The sequence below is a fragment of the Physcomitrium patens genome, chromosome 2 (assembly GCF_059467195.1).
Source record: "Physcomitrium patens ecotype Gransden chromosome 2, ASM5946719v1, whole genome shotgun sequence".
Classification (NCBI taxonomy): Eukaryota; Viridiplantae; Streptophyta; class Bryopsida; order Funariales; family Funariaceae; genus Physcomitrium; species Physcomitrium patens.
The window spans coordinates 12,132,147-12,147,736 of record NC_143411.1 but is presented as its reverse complement, the minus strand read 5'-3'; the positions used below and the strand labels follow the sequence as shown (position 1 = coordinate 12,147,736).

The window sequence follows — 15,590 nt, the reverse complement described above, 5'->3', positions numbered from 1 at the left end:
ACGCCCTTTGCCGTGCCGTGACGCGACGCGACGCAACGCGCCGTGACGTGACCAATTCGCGGCGCCTCTTAAGATGTTCAGGAACATGGGAACCCATCTTTGGAATCACGTTCTCTTCAAGCCAGGGCGAAAAAAGGTTCTTTAAACTTTATATTGTGAGTTCATGTTTTATATTTGTGTATGTAAAAAGAAAGGATGGATTGTCTTTTTCTTTATTTTGATCATATTTTTGTCTACAACCTACAAAATTTTGATAATAGTCCATAGTTTTATAGAATCTTTATTGAATCTACTCCAACTATTTGATTTTTATTTCCAACCACATTTCTTTTTCCATTAAAAATATATATACAATGCTATATATTTCTTATTAAATTATCATATACCATATACTAAACTTAGTCAATGTGAGCCAAATGTTATATTCTATATATGTTAAGATAATAATAATATACTCTAGTTTTGTTTGATGTGTACATGTTGTTTTCATTGTATTCAAGCCTCAATATACCAAAGCAATTGAACTAATAGAGGTGGGTTTGAACACGGGGAAAGACTAGTAATATGAATTGGATTTGTTAGTGTCACAATTGACTGTACTCTCACTATCTAAAATCAATTATCAAACTACAAAACGCCAAGGCTTACTACTTCTGTCTTAATTCAACCCATAATCCATTCTACGACTATCAATTCAACAATACTTCCATATTCTTATCCGTCCATCTCCAACTTACTCTCTTTGTGGTTTATATTTATTCAATTACTGATCTCTAGCTTATCTATTGTATTCAGTTTTTCAATTCATCACATAGAATTCAATATCTCGGCTTACAACTCTCATAGTTTGGCACTCCAGACTAACTTCTCAGTATTCAGAAACTATCCATTACTCGTCAATAACAAAGAAACAAAAAGAGGTAGCACCAACCTTGCCTCGGCTTACGATTATCACAGTTTGGCCTCGATCTCCCTTTCCTCAACTTCTTTATCCTACCAAAAGATGGACTGTCGGCCAAGAGATTCCAAAGATTATAACCCTTTGAATTCTTAACCATTTATTCCACTAACAACCTACTGTTACCAACTAAACTGCCTAACCATCAGTCTAATTCTCAAGGTTATCAATAACCAACTAGTAACTTACCACAAAGTTTATTTACCTATTCTACAGTACACAAAGAAACAATTCCATATATAAAACATGATTTGGTAAAGAAAATTATAAAACAAAGAAAATATTCATTTTAAAGTATGTAAATTTTTTTATTTATTTTTAATTTTTACAATATTAACTAGAATATTTGATCTCACTTTTAAATTTTTAAATGTTGTATTTAGAAATCTTTACATCCACAACAACATCAATTTTAAAAATTGATTAATTATTTAATTAATACATATATATTAATAAATATATAATTTTTCATATTTTTTCTTAAGTAAATTTTAATTAAATTATTAATAAATTTGGCATTCCAATTTCTTTTTAAAAAATAAATTTTTTTTTTTAGATTTATTATCAATAGGCCTTCGTTCTTTAAGCAAATGATTTTTTCATCACTTTAATCATGATTTGTATTATCATTTATCAAATAATGTTTTTGAAATATATATATATATATATATATATATATATCTCAAAAAGCTATTTATTATTCTACAACATATAATACATAAAATCATCTAAATTTATAACACATAATATAATCCTTAAAGTATTAGTTGATTTTTATTTTATAAATCCACTTTAAAGTCCTAAGAAAATAGAATTTTTTAATATATTCTTGTTTTTATTTAAGATAATAAAAATAAAAAAATAAAATGGAATAAATAAAATTATTTTAAATTAATAATATCATTGTTAAGAGACATCAAAGAACCTTTTTGAACATAGTTGGATCTATAAGTATCTTTAGATGCACCATATTGCCAAAAACAATTTTGAGGAATTTGGGAACACTTAAAAAACTACAAAAGAAACATCTTATGACTTGAATATGTGGCTCACAAATTTTATAGTCTTTAGAAAGTTTGTACATGGCTTTTTTATTAACTATTATGTTATGTAGGGAAGATTAAGGTCATCTTTAATCTTGCCAACACCCTTTTTATATTCTAGGTTTGGTTTAAGATACTTTAGTTCTTTTGTGCATGGCACAAGTCATTATCAAATATTTTACTATAAAGTGTAATTGGTAAAAGTTTATGCAACATTTCTACCAACTCAAGTAATGTTTTTTATTACAAATCGTCAGAGAAGTGTAATAACATCTATTCATATAAAAAATGTTCTTTTAAAGAAATTTGACAGTATTTAGATAAATTTTAAAATATTTTTCTAACAAGTACAACTTATTATAATATTCTATTTACAAAGTGATTTGCTTGAAGCATCTCAAATTAGATTTATTAGAACAATACTTAATGGACCAACTCTACCTTTATTTCTACTACATTTAGAGCAAGAAGATCCAACTTTTAAAACAAAAAATAGATATAGTTATAGTTTTTATGTCTCATTTAAATTTTTATAAATTTATAATTTATGTCAATTAAGATGATGTACTTATTATTTCTGTGTGTGTGTCTTATTTTTATTTTTATTTTTTTTGCATTACAACATGTCTAAAAGAAATTTATTATTTAATGTGTATGATGTTTGATCATTGAATCAAACAACTATTGTGCTGGTAAATGCAACAGTTAACCCAAAAAAAAAGATTTCAAAAAATTGCACAATCTTACCTCCTCCCTAAATATTTTCTTCCAATCCATAAAAGCCCAAACCTACTTGCACTCCCCCAGTCTTTATGGTTTCAGTTTCTTGTTAAAAATATGCAATCAGTTTTGAACTGTGGAGTGAGTGACCCAGAGAATTTTTCACTATGACTCACAGCCCCATTAAGGCCATGCTTTGGAGCCCCACATAATCCAATCTATGTTACCCGATGCACAAGAAAACACCAACACCCCAAAACTTACACAAAACCCTAATTAGGATTCAATCTCATTCAAACATGAATCTTCGTAAAATCCAATCCCCAGTGGAAATGAAATGAAATCAAATCAAAATTTCTGGATCTCTGGGGCCTCCATTTCTTTGTAGCAGTTGTGTATCAAGTGCCCCCCCCCCCCTCCTCCCATCAACCACAACAACAACTGAATCCAAACAACTTTCCCCAGTTTGGATTTTGTTGACTCGGAAGAAGGACCCCTTGAAACCCTAACCCTAAATTCTGTTGGGGCTATTGGATAAGGCTACCACACTTCACAACTGAAGGGTACATTGAGAGTACCTTTTTTAAAATAATAAAATAATGATTGCTTTTAGATGCCACGTGGTGTGACCACGTCATCACGAGTATATGAGCTGGCGAATGGGAGTGCGCCACGTAACCAGTAAGGTGGTGCGGCTAACTGGCTGCCACGTAAAAGGAGTCAATTTCCACGAAATTGTGGTCAGTGGTTGGGTTAGATGTCCACGTGGCAGGTGACAAGTGGCTCCCACGTTCGAACAGTGGAAGAAAGATGAGGGGAAAAAAAGAGAGTGTTTTATGGCCACTTTTTATTATTAATTACGATTCCTTTAAATTAAATTACGAATTTTAAATCTTAATAAAACTTAATATTGAGTTTGAAGATTTAGTTTTGTCCTTCTATTTCAAGTAGATTTCATTAGTTTCAATTTTTTTATATTTAGCTACGAAACAAGTAAAATCTCTGTCATCACAAATATTTCTAATGATATTTGTGGCATTGGAAACATAAATAAAATAAAATAAAATAAATAAGATACATTCACATATTATTCTATTGGCAGAGAGAAATAAGTGTAATAACTAAATCACAGTTCGTATGATATCAAATCTTATCTATGTTTTATAATTTTTGAAATTGTACAGATTTGATCACACATGTATGCATTTGATGACAATGAATCTAATTTCATCATGCACTTGGTTGTATGGATCAAAATCCACATTGTATGATTCAGGTTTGACTTGACTACTCACATTCTAAACTTGGTAGTTTGATATGTATTCAATTAAATAAGGAAACAGTTTTATCTTTTGTGATTTATTAATCATGTTTGGTGTCAATTTTTGTGAATGTTCATTAATGTCATAACTATCTCTGTGCACAAGATATCATAATGTACAAAATCTTATTTTATAACTATATGATTATTTATATTCAAACAATTAATATATATATATAGATAGATAGATAGATAGATAGATATTATATTAAAAACCAGAATTTTTTGAAAATTTATGTTCAAACAATTAATTTTTTACATGAAGATTTTAACAGTGTTTGTATTCTTCCAACCATAGTTGACTCTTTAAAAAAAAAAAAATCTATTTTATTTAGGGAACTGTTAAATTGATCCATGCATTCACTAAATCAACCCACCCACTATCATTGGTTGTGGATCCAACTATTTTTTGTTGGTTTTCAACCAGTGCAGATAAAACAGTGGAGAATTCTTGACAATAGTTAGGATGGGTGGATTGATTTAGTGAAAACCTTAGTTGATTTAAAAATTCTTTTTATTTATCTTAATATTCCCAAAATACAAGGGATATTTTATACTTATAGGACAAGATAAAAGACCTTAAATTTTAAATGTTTTGATTGGTTGAAATTAAGAAGCCTCCTTTGATTTTCTTTAGATTTAAAAAATAAACAGGGCAAAATGCCCTAAGAGAGAAGAATGAGATGAAATATATATAAATATATATATATATATATATATAGTTCAGATATTGCATAAATACTATTGTTTTTTAGAAGTTCCATTAGGCCAATTTCAAAGAAGTGGTTTTCAAAAAAAATTGAAAAACCATCTCAACAACATACTTAAAATAACCATTAATATACATATATACATATATGATGTACTTCTCATAATTGTTTAAATTAAGATATCAACCTACATATTTGAACTTATAATAAAATAATGATTTTGTCCATATCATGGTTTTTAGTTACTTCATATTATATCAAAAGTCCAAGGCTCTTAAAAACAAATGGCTTTCCTTCACTAAGTAAATGACTTTAATAAGACTTTTGAGCTACAGGCTTTCAAAGTGGATTTCTAGGGTTTGACGTCCCCTAAATGTTCATTATTTATTTGCTTTAAGATAGAAAGATGCTCTAACCTTTGATGATAAAAAAATTTGCACAACTAATTAGTCTTTTCATTAATACAAGGAAATCATACCTAATTTTTAATTTGAATATATATATATATATATAATTAGTTTTATAATAGAGGTTAGTTTATTTTAAGATTAATTCTTAATACTTTTTTCTTGTCATAATAATTGTTTGTAAAGTCTCATAATATTAGAAGAGAAAGTTTTAGATATTGAATTATATCCAATTTAAAATAATGATATAACCAGAATATTATGATGTATGTATGTGTGTGTGTATATGTATGTATATATATATATATATATATATATATATATGATAAGTTTTAGAATTGCAATATCCATCAAATTTTGAATTATCTTAAAATTGTAAATTTACAAGTATAAAAATAGTATTTTGATATTTTCTTCAATTAAAAATATGTCAAACATTTGGTCATAAATTTTGAATATTTATTTTTCCAATGATTTTTTTGTTTTTTTTTAAATTTTTACTTTTTACCACTGTAATGCCCTTTTTAGAACCTCCTAGCATGTTGGTGTAGCATCTTTATCTTTTCCAACATGTATTGTTTTGTTTTAAGAAGGAATTAGTTTTCTAAAGTAAACCAAAATTTGATTGAACATCTCTTATTGTTTAGATGTAAGATTAAAATCTTTAGATTGTCAAATCTACTTTGAACATCAACTTTAAGGTTGCTATTTGTTCTAGCATCATCACCAAACTTTACCAAATTTATAAAACATGTCTTTTTAGTTCATGATTATAGAAATTATAAAGCTATAATTTTTGTATAATTAGATTTTGTGCATTTTTTTTCCCCTAATTTCTACATCCACATGGAAGAATAACTTTTTGGGCAGCAACTTAATTGGTTTCGAATCAAAATCTTTTCAAAATGAATAATTAGTTCTGACCGTTTATAATTTTTGAATATTTATAAATTACAGCGTTTTGAAGGCGGCGCAATTTTAGATGTCACTTTAACTTTACAATTAACCCCCCACATTCTGCATTTATTCATATACCTCATTGAAACCTGAAAGACTTTCACATTTTCTGACACACACTAGACCCACCCCTTCTTCATCTTCATGTTTTGATTGATCCCTGCACCCAGAATCTGTTTATGTGCCTGGCTGTGTAGAATTATCAATGGCACCATCTAATCACACTCCTTCACTGCACTTCTTCCTCATTAAAGTTGTTGATTTCGTGCATAAACCCGGTGGACCTGGACACTAGAGGTCAACCACCATTAACATTGTCTCTGCCTATTTCACTGCCAATGCAAAAAAATCAAAAAAATCAAAAAAAAAACCACCAGTTTTCTGACGCACAATACCTACAGTTGGGTCGCGGATTAAGTTCCTCGTAAACACCAACACACACACTGTTTTGAGGGGAAGAGTAATTAAGCTCAGCTGAAGCATGCGGAGTATACATGAGGTTAAGGGATAAACAAAGCCCATAATAGTGAATAGCACGCAGGGAATTAACTAAATCCTCTTGGGATAAATTTGATATGAGTTGCCTTGTGGAGTTTAGCCATGTGAATGTTGAGCGTGATCTCGCAAAATCGGTGTCGAGGCGAACTAGTTCGAATCTTATGACACGCGTTGACCATGGTCTCTGATTTGCATGAAGGTGCATACTGCATACGACCCAGTATCTCGACATTCGAGGTGCTTCGGCGTCTGATGTGTGATTCTAGTGAGTCGTTGAGACAAACAAACAAACAAACAAAAAACGCTCAGTCATGCTGCAAATATCATTGCATGCAGGGTTAATGTTTAACGATGAGGTGTGGGTTTGTTGGATTCTGTGCAGTTGTGGTGTACTTTGTTGTTTTTGTTGTTCGGAACAATTCCATTTCGGGCTTCGGAGCTTCATGTCATGAGTTCATTCTAACGCGTGGCAGGAAAATCAGCATTATTAGGATAACAAACGGTTGACTTCAGTCACGGGTGGAGAGGCGAGCAGAGTGGCGAGGGCATGTTCCAATGAATCAACTCCAAGTGCAATAGTGCTTTTTAAAGGGTCCTTGACAAGACAGATGCACTTTGTAGCGAAAGATGGAATCCGAGAAAAAAACCAAATAAATAAGTAATTAAATAAAAACACACGCAAAGTTGTTGGGAATTCGCTTGGAGCAGCAGCAAATGAATTGAGCCATGTGAATTCTATCGAATCAGCGGGCCCGAGAGTGACTGTGTGGATGTTCTTTCCACGGAGACGAGGAGGCGACGGCTTATAACCTATCAAGATGAGGAGCGAGGACTCAACGACGCCGGACCCATTATTTTTTCACATCTATCTTTGGAGGTCGCCGGTTCGTTCAGGCTTGTTGATGGATTCGACCATGTTACCCAGCTTTGGAAAGGGGGAATTGGGAACGAAGTTGAACGTGTCATGAGGATGGGTTAAAGCGCATCCGTCGGAACAAATGACGCCTCACTCTTGATGAAATCATTAACCACCGCAGCGATGGCTTTTCGAGGTGAGCGAATGTAGGAGCTTCCTGCAGTCTGGAGCATGTGAAGAGGGCTCTGTTTACCCTTTTTATCTACCACGACAAAAACCCATTTTCAGGGGTTTCTCGTCATTGGATATGCTAATTGCCATTGCGATGTCCTTTCAGACCTTCGTTTTCCACCCACCCATGTTCGACTTTGGATTTGGGTTCCTTTGTGTCGTCGAGGCCATCCGATTGTGCCCAAGCTGCTCAGTCTTCGTTGAAGGTTTTGGAACAAGGGCTGTGAAAACACAAATACATTGGGCGGATGTCCTGATCGTCTTATTTGAGAAAAATCTACACCAAGGCGTGGTGAGCGAGGGTTGGAAGATGAATGCGGATGGAGCCAATTTCTAGTCGCGAGTAACTGGTTCCACCAAAAGCTGAACCTGTGGATTGCTCTTGAAAAGGACGTAGTGATGAAACATTGCTCCATTTCCTTGCTAGGATGTGCTGGAACTGCGTGTTTCAGCTCGTCTCTGAAAACTTGGCTAGAACGTCGAAAGCACCCAAATGATGGAGAACAGTGCAGTTCCTTCAGTGGAGAGGACGGAGCTTCATTCACCTCGAAGGGACTTAACGAACGAGTGTAAATCGAGATGTTTTTTTGCAAGTTGCAACGTAGGGTGTGGTTTAGTAGATCTAATTGCAACACACCACAACATAAAAACCCACACCGACACATTGGATTGTGGGTTTGGGTCCATGTCATGGACATGAAATGGTCGCCATACTCCATTTACCAGGTATGCATATGTGAGGTATTCGTGATGTGGAATCAAAGTTGCTCGAGTTGAATCATTTCTCCATTCTTGTTTCATCGATGTTGCGCGCACACCCAACGACCTCAATGTCCAACAGCCTGGGCCTCACCGATGCGGATACAAGACGGAAGGAAAACAAACACAACTGGTGCACACTCTCCTCAGTGAAGAGACTGTTTCCTCATGCACAATACATTGTGTACATTGTGATATTTTCAAGGCAATAGAGAGGTCACCAAATCTCTAAGTTCGAATTCATGAAAGTTAATCAGGCAAATAACCACACTTAACCCAAGCAATAAAGAAGAAACCAAGAGAGGCACAGTATGTTCCATATCTTCTTCAGTACGAAGCTTTTATTGCAATGTAGAAACACTATACAAAACTTCCAAGAGACAGTTTTTCCTATATTCACATTGTTCATATATACATTGCTCCAGTCCCACCTCTCAATCCACTCGTGACCATAGCCCCCATCCGAGCTATGCCACAAAAACAGTGACTTCTGCACTGTAACATCCAAATTGGAACTAGTAAACTCCATCACAGAGATTCCAAAATGCACCGAGTTCATTTGCGGAAATACATAGGAAAACCTTGACTTCACATCACATTCCTGACACTCAATCACAGACGCTCTCAACAATGGTAGTCTGGGCACATCACCGCCATCTTCCGCTGATGCACTCGGCACATTGTCTACCACTTCCACGTCGGATTCCAAATTCATAACGGAACAAGCGTCTTCATGTACTCCTGACCCATATATACAACTCCGAGAAACTTCCTCAGAGTCATCCCTCCAACACATTTCTTCATCGCAATCTTCTGTACAACTCCTAACACAGCTCGATGTTACATTCATTTCCTCGACGCCATGACGCTCAGCCAATTCTGGTTCAATGCTCCCAACACATTGGCATTGGTCCAGAGGAAAATCTGTAGAGCAAGTTGATTTCACTGCATTACTATCATGTGACTGCACAGCTGAGTCAATTTCATCTTTGATCGACAATAAAATTTCCTCAACCGCAGCGGTGATCGGTAACACTGCACAATCATGATGCGTGGGATCAGCTGATCGCGGAGACGCCAATGGCGACCGCACCACGATCCACTCTCCCTCCATTGGCATCTCGAACTGAGAGCTCGAAAACCCACTGCATCCCCGACTCCCTCCCGTCTCCTCCTCCTTCGCTTCCCTCACCAGCCCCCGCTTCAAAAATGACGGCATTGTCAGAATTGGCACCGACCTCCTGAACACCGATGAAAACCCGCTGCTCGCTGACCGCCCGTTGTTCTCCAGCACGCTCCCAGGAGACTCCGCTCTCACAACACCCTCCTCCTCTTCCTTCACCACCATCGCCCGAGGTACGTGCCGGGTCGTCAGAAATGGATGCTCCAGCAACTGACTGCTCGTCCACCGCATCCGAGGATCCCTCTGAAAGCAGTGCCCCAAAAAATCGTGTGCCTCCGCGCTCAGGCTCGCCGGCACCGCCGGAATCCCCTCCGTGCACCCAATCTGGAACAGCGCCACATACGGGTTCGGCAGATCGCTCCATGGCGCCTTCCCCGTCGCCATCTCCACCACCGTGCACCCCAGCGACCAGATGTCCGATGCCAATCCCTGCTCGTCCTGCCGCACCACCTCCGGCGCCATCCACAGCGGAGTCCCGTTCACCTTCGCGAACGCCGACGACTCCCCGCCGTCCACCTTCCCCTCGCCCCCGACGCCGACCCTCTTCGCGGATCCGAAGTCCGTCAGCTTCACGTTCCCGTTGCCCACCAAAATGTTCTTCCCCTTGATGTCGCAGTGCACGATTCCCTGCCTGTGCAAGTAGTCTATCCCCTGCACAATGCTCCGCGTGTACGTCCGGATCAAATGCTCATCCAGGGGCGCCTCCGCCCCCGCGAACTGCTTCAGAAAATCTGTCAGGCATCCCTCCGGCATGTACTCCAAGTACGCATTGCGCATTACCTTCCCGCCCTCCTCAGTCCAATCACTCCCCAGACACCTCACCACATACTTCGACTCCAGACTCTGCAGAATCTCAATCTCATTCTCCAGCGCCTCCAATGAAGGCTGCGCCGCGCCGTCCATCCTACCCTGCTCCACCCGCACTGATTTCACCGCAAACACTTCCCCGTCCTCGCGGTTCACCGCCAGGTTCACCGTCCCAAACGTCCCGGCACCAATGAGGTTGCCGCGAATCCACGACCTCGCGCCACGACCACCACAGCTGGCCATTGCTGCGCGATTCAACTAATTCCTTCAATCTCCTCACGGGATTCAAGTGTGGAGATATGCAACCTCCACTTCACACAGACATGTATTCAATCTTCCAAGTCCCCACTCTCACTATCACAATGCTGCACTGTAACAACAACAACAACAACAACAACGAAGACGAACCCACACTGATAGTTGAAAGGGAACATACAACCTGAGAGAAGACAGGATCCTCACGATTTTAGTCGTAAGCGAAGAGAAAGGACAATGAGAGAGCCTGACTGACAATCTACGAGTGGACTGCGCAGGGTTGTGGCTTATGTAGTCCCCGCTCCCTGTATTCCATGTCGATTGTTTCCGTCTTCGCCTTTCAATTTGTGGGTCCTACCATCTCCGCCGCTCGCACTCGTCCTTTCTGCTCCCTTCGTCCCCCACTCAGCTGTCAACGCCGCTCAACGACGGAGACTTCACCCCAGACGACGAGAAACACCACAAAAAGTTCTCAGTTTTACCTCCCTCCCCAATGGAATTCAAAATTTGTGACTCTTCCACCCACCCCCATCCCTACCCCCGGGGATTTCTGGACCGGGATTCTCCCAGTTTGACTGAAGATTTGTGTGTGTGTGTGTTTGTTGATGCTTGCCTTGTAGTGGGGTCCCAATGGGCGGATATCCGCGAGAGTTTGTTCGTTTTCACGCTTCGCCGGGATTGAAGAGCCAGTTTCATGATCTCCCTTGAGTTCTTTTAAATTCCAGTGGCAAAACACACACACACACACACTTAGCTTTCACCTCTCGATTGGGGCCTCACTTCTTGCCTGAGAAAAGCCACACTGCCATCACAGCCTTGCCCCCCTTCCGATTGATGGGGCTAACTGCTGATTTTATTTTCTTATTTTTTATATATAATTTATTGAGGGGGGGGGTTGAGGGAGTTAAGGTCAGTGGTGGGGGACTGACTGACAGACAGTGTTGCTGCATGCTCTCGCTACGCAATCAGCTGCGGATGCCACGTAGGATTTGCGTTTGTCCAGCTAGATGGGGGTAGCTGCCAATGGGAGCCTAGGAGAGAGTTGTTTGTTTGATGGACCAATCTCTGTGTGCCACGTATGACTTCAGCATTGGGGCGTAGTTGACTTCTGATGTGACAATTAAACTGAAAGACATGCAGATGAATGTGGTACTTGAGCTGAACCCCATGAAAAGATATTGAATACAATTTATTATTATAGAAATTGATTAAAAACGATAAAGCCAGTATATGTGTTTTCATGACAGTGTGTGTGTGTGGGTGATAATACATACATATATATATATATATTATAATTTATTTTTCTTACTTTGAAAATATTCCTGTCATTTGTGTTTATTGCTATTTGTTCACTTTCATTGTACTCCATTCCTTCCTGTTTAATACCAAGCAGATGAGGGGCAGCAATGAATGCCACACTTTGTTTTCGAAGTGGGATGAATCAGTAAGGATTTGTTTGTGATATCATGGAGTTCAAGGTACCATATGTCCTTTCCCATTTCTTTCCTTTACATTGCCATAAGTATAATTAAATAAAATGGGAAGATTTGGCCACAGTACAAAAACAAAACAAAAAACAGAAAAAGAGAGAGAGAAAAGAGAAATGATTATACAACATGGAGTTTCTGTTTTTACTTTCATTTCTTCTACTGGAAAGTGTACACTTGAAGTGACGAGCATTATTAATCGCCCTTTTTTGTTTATGAAAGCATTACTTTGAGGGAGAGGCAGAGGTGAGGCAGCATCAAAGCCAAATCAGAGGATGGATGGATTCATGCATCCATCCATTGTGGGTGATGGAGCGACGGCGTTCATCCACTTATCCGTTCATCCTATTGCACTAATCCTGCTCCACTAATCACACAGGATTAGCAGTAAAATCCTTGATTTATTGCATTTTTGCATCTTGCTGCTGAGGCTGTGGCTGTGAATGGGCCCTGCTAAGCTCCGACCCACATCCTGCAACAGGCCAACTTGGAATGGGTGGAAAGTCCACCTAGGATTATTAACACAAAGAGGGTGCCATGTGGACTCTGTCTAATTGCCACCTCACATGTTGGGGGAGAAAGAGAGTATGCCAAGCTGGAGAGAGTAAGATTTGTCCACAAGATGACATTATTATCATTATTTTTTTTTTTTCTACTTGTCCATTATTGTCTTTGTTCTCATGATAGTGCAATGGAATTGCAGTATCACACTTTGTAGGTTGTGACAAGCACAAGTGAATTTGTTTTAATTATAAGTGCACTCAACTTGTCATGGTTATCAATATGTTAGTTGATTTGTGGGATTGGTATCAAGAATTTATTTTTTTTTGTTTTGTTTTTTTGTTTTTCTTTTCTTTTCGTAATCTCATGTGTGTTTATTTATGTATACAACTCTCAATGGTGGCAGGCCCATCATGCAACAACATCTCCTGCAACAACAGCCTGATGAAATTCCAAACTCAAAGCAGGGTTCCCTTTTTACGGTCTGTTGGTGGTGGTGATGACATGCGTGTGAAGTATTGAAGCAATGGCCACCACTGCCGCTCAAATGATTGAGAGCCAGAACTGAGCCAGTTTTGTGTGAGTTTCACCATCACTACAAACCCCATCAATATCACAGATTATAACTTCAAAAAGTTTGTATTCAGATCTTACAGTTTTCACAAACAAAAACAAAGAAAAAAGTATAAAAAGTATTAAAAAAAAAAAAAAAAAAATCTCTAACAAGTGTAGGTAATATTTTTTTGTGTTTTAATATTTTTGTTTTTTATTTTTCCTTCTATGATAAAATCATGAGGCAAATTGGAATTGTGTGTGATTACATGAGTCTGTGTCTGTGTGTGTATTCCCATAATGCACAGTAGGAAGTGAAGGTTGTCTGTGCACGTCCATGAAAGACCCACAAAAAGAAGCAATAATATAAAGTCAAGGGGGGCGGAGAGGAGGCACAGGCTGGTGCTAGTGCTGTGGCGAGGCGAGAGCGAGAGCGAGAGCAAGCGCATTAGCCTGGCCCCGCCTTGTCTGTTTCCCCGTTTCGTCCATCGCAAACTTGGCGGGCTGTGCAGGGCCTGAAACGCTGGCAGCCTTGCACCGTGTAGCACTTGGCAAGCTCGATACGACTACAAAGACTTGGAAATTCCAACTGGAAAGAACCCACACTCTCTCAGTCTTACACACATACACACGCAGTGAGCAAGGGCCTGCAATGGCGGAGAACCGACCATGCAGAATCTCAGTCATGTACCAGGAAGTGAAGCAAGTGGGCAGCAGAACTATGCCTATCTCTCCTCCGAAACAGAGCGCACGACGAGAACCTGCCCCTGCTGATGATTGCCGCGCACACACACATGCCGTTATTGGTGAGGGGCAAGGGAGCGTCGAACCCCAAATTTGGGCTGGAATGGAATATGAAGTTTACGCCCAGCTACAAGTCGCCAGATCGTGTGGGCTGGAACACAACGATAGAGCAGTTGATGCCTACGCTTCGAAGTTTGGATGTACAAAAAAAACCGAACCCATATTCTTATTCTCCGTTGCGCCGGTTGCCGAAGATAGCTAGCTGCCGGTCTTGCGCCTTCCCCCAAGCTGCAAATCTCCCTCCCATTGTTCTTCTTTATTTTCCTCTTGCCTGCCACTTACTCCGCAAAAAGCCATTCCATCTTGCAAATTAGACAGTCGTGACCGTGGGTCAGCTCTACTGCACCGCTCACTGACTTAGCCCCGCGACAAGGTTCGTGGAAACGACATCAAAATTTAGCATTCTCGAATTACCCCCTCCCTCTATTTTTTCGACCTGCTTTTTTTCCCTTCCATCGATCTACTTCGCCCCCTTGCTAATCTAAATCTCAGATCCCGTCGTTGACTACCATCCCTCGGTAATCACATCGTTGCATGGACTTCATGCAATCGTTTCTCTCAATACTGACGAAGCACTATTTAGAGTCCACATGGCACCTCTTTGATAATCCTAGGTGGACTTTCCACCCATTCCAAGTTGGCCTGTTGCAGGATCTGGATCAGGGTAAAACAATCCCAATTAATGGTTGCAGCAGCGTAATTAAGATAGCCCAATCAAGGTCTCACTGCCCAATTGCATACAATATTAGAAGAGTGTAACGTTATGAGGATGTATGAACGTTGTTACTGACTCATCAAATTGAATAGACAAGTATGTTTTTGCTAAAGTAAAGGAAGCTAAAATCTAAAGACGGAACATAGCAAATGACATGCCAAAAAATCCAACTTTATCTCATAGTAAATAATCAATAATAAAAAGGAAAACAACAACCAATGTTATGATTGTGGATTGCCAAATTATTGTGACACACATTTGAGAAGCTTGATATTGTTTCAACAACATGAGCAATAACCTAGCCAAATTTTAATGTAAAATGGTGTATGAACAATGGTTGTCATGGTTGTATCATGTTTATCTATAAAGCACTCAAATTTGGGATAATTGCATTTTCAATCCCCACAATGTGTTTCGTTTCCATGTCAATTATTTTTCATACCTTGAGCACCTAAAAATATGCATGGTGCAAATATGTGGGTAAATTAGAGCATGCTGTGCAAGTTAGATTATTTTTCTTAAGAATAATCTTTTTCTTAATCTTACACAAACTTTACACTCTGCAATTGATGCTCAATATGGCAATAAATGATGCACATGGAATATGTTGATTAATTTATTATTAAAAAACACAGATGGCTATTGCATCCCAACAACTGTATCTGTCTGTTTGAATGAATGTGTGCATGTGTATATATATACATCTATATATAACAATATATACTTACAAATTTAGTCATTTCCACTGACAAGCAGTGCATCCAATAATTGAAGGTGCAAGTAAAACGTGTGCTGGTCTAATTATGACAAATCCACTGTTGAATTA

At 38.3% G+C, this 15,590-nt stretch overlaps 1 protein-coding gene across 1 annotated transcript; it reads right to left on the bottom strand.

Moving 5' to 3' along the window:
* Positions 1–8,618: 8,618 nt before the first annotated feature.
* On the bottom strand, positions 8,619–11,204 carry LOC112276601 (mitogen-activated protein kinase kinase kinase YODA). Its single transcript, XM_024508054.3, has one exon. The coding sequence runs from the start codon at positions 10,691–10,693 to the stop codon at positions 8,732–8,734; it is 1,962 nt and encodes a 653-aa protein (XP_024363822.2). The 5' UTR covers positions 10,694–11,204; the 3' UTR covers positions 8,619–8,731.
* Positions 11,205–15,590: the final 4,386 nt, after the last annotated feature.

What these genes read in the sequence shown, in the direction of transcription:
- LOC112276601 (XM_024508054.3), bottom strand. Translation starts at nt 10,693, where the DNA reads ATGGCCAGCTGTGGTGGTCGTGGCGCGAGGTCGTGGATTCGCGGCAAC.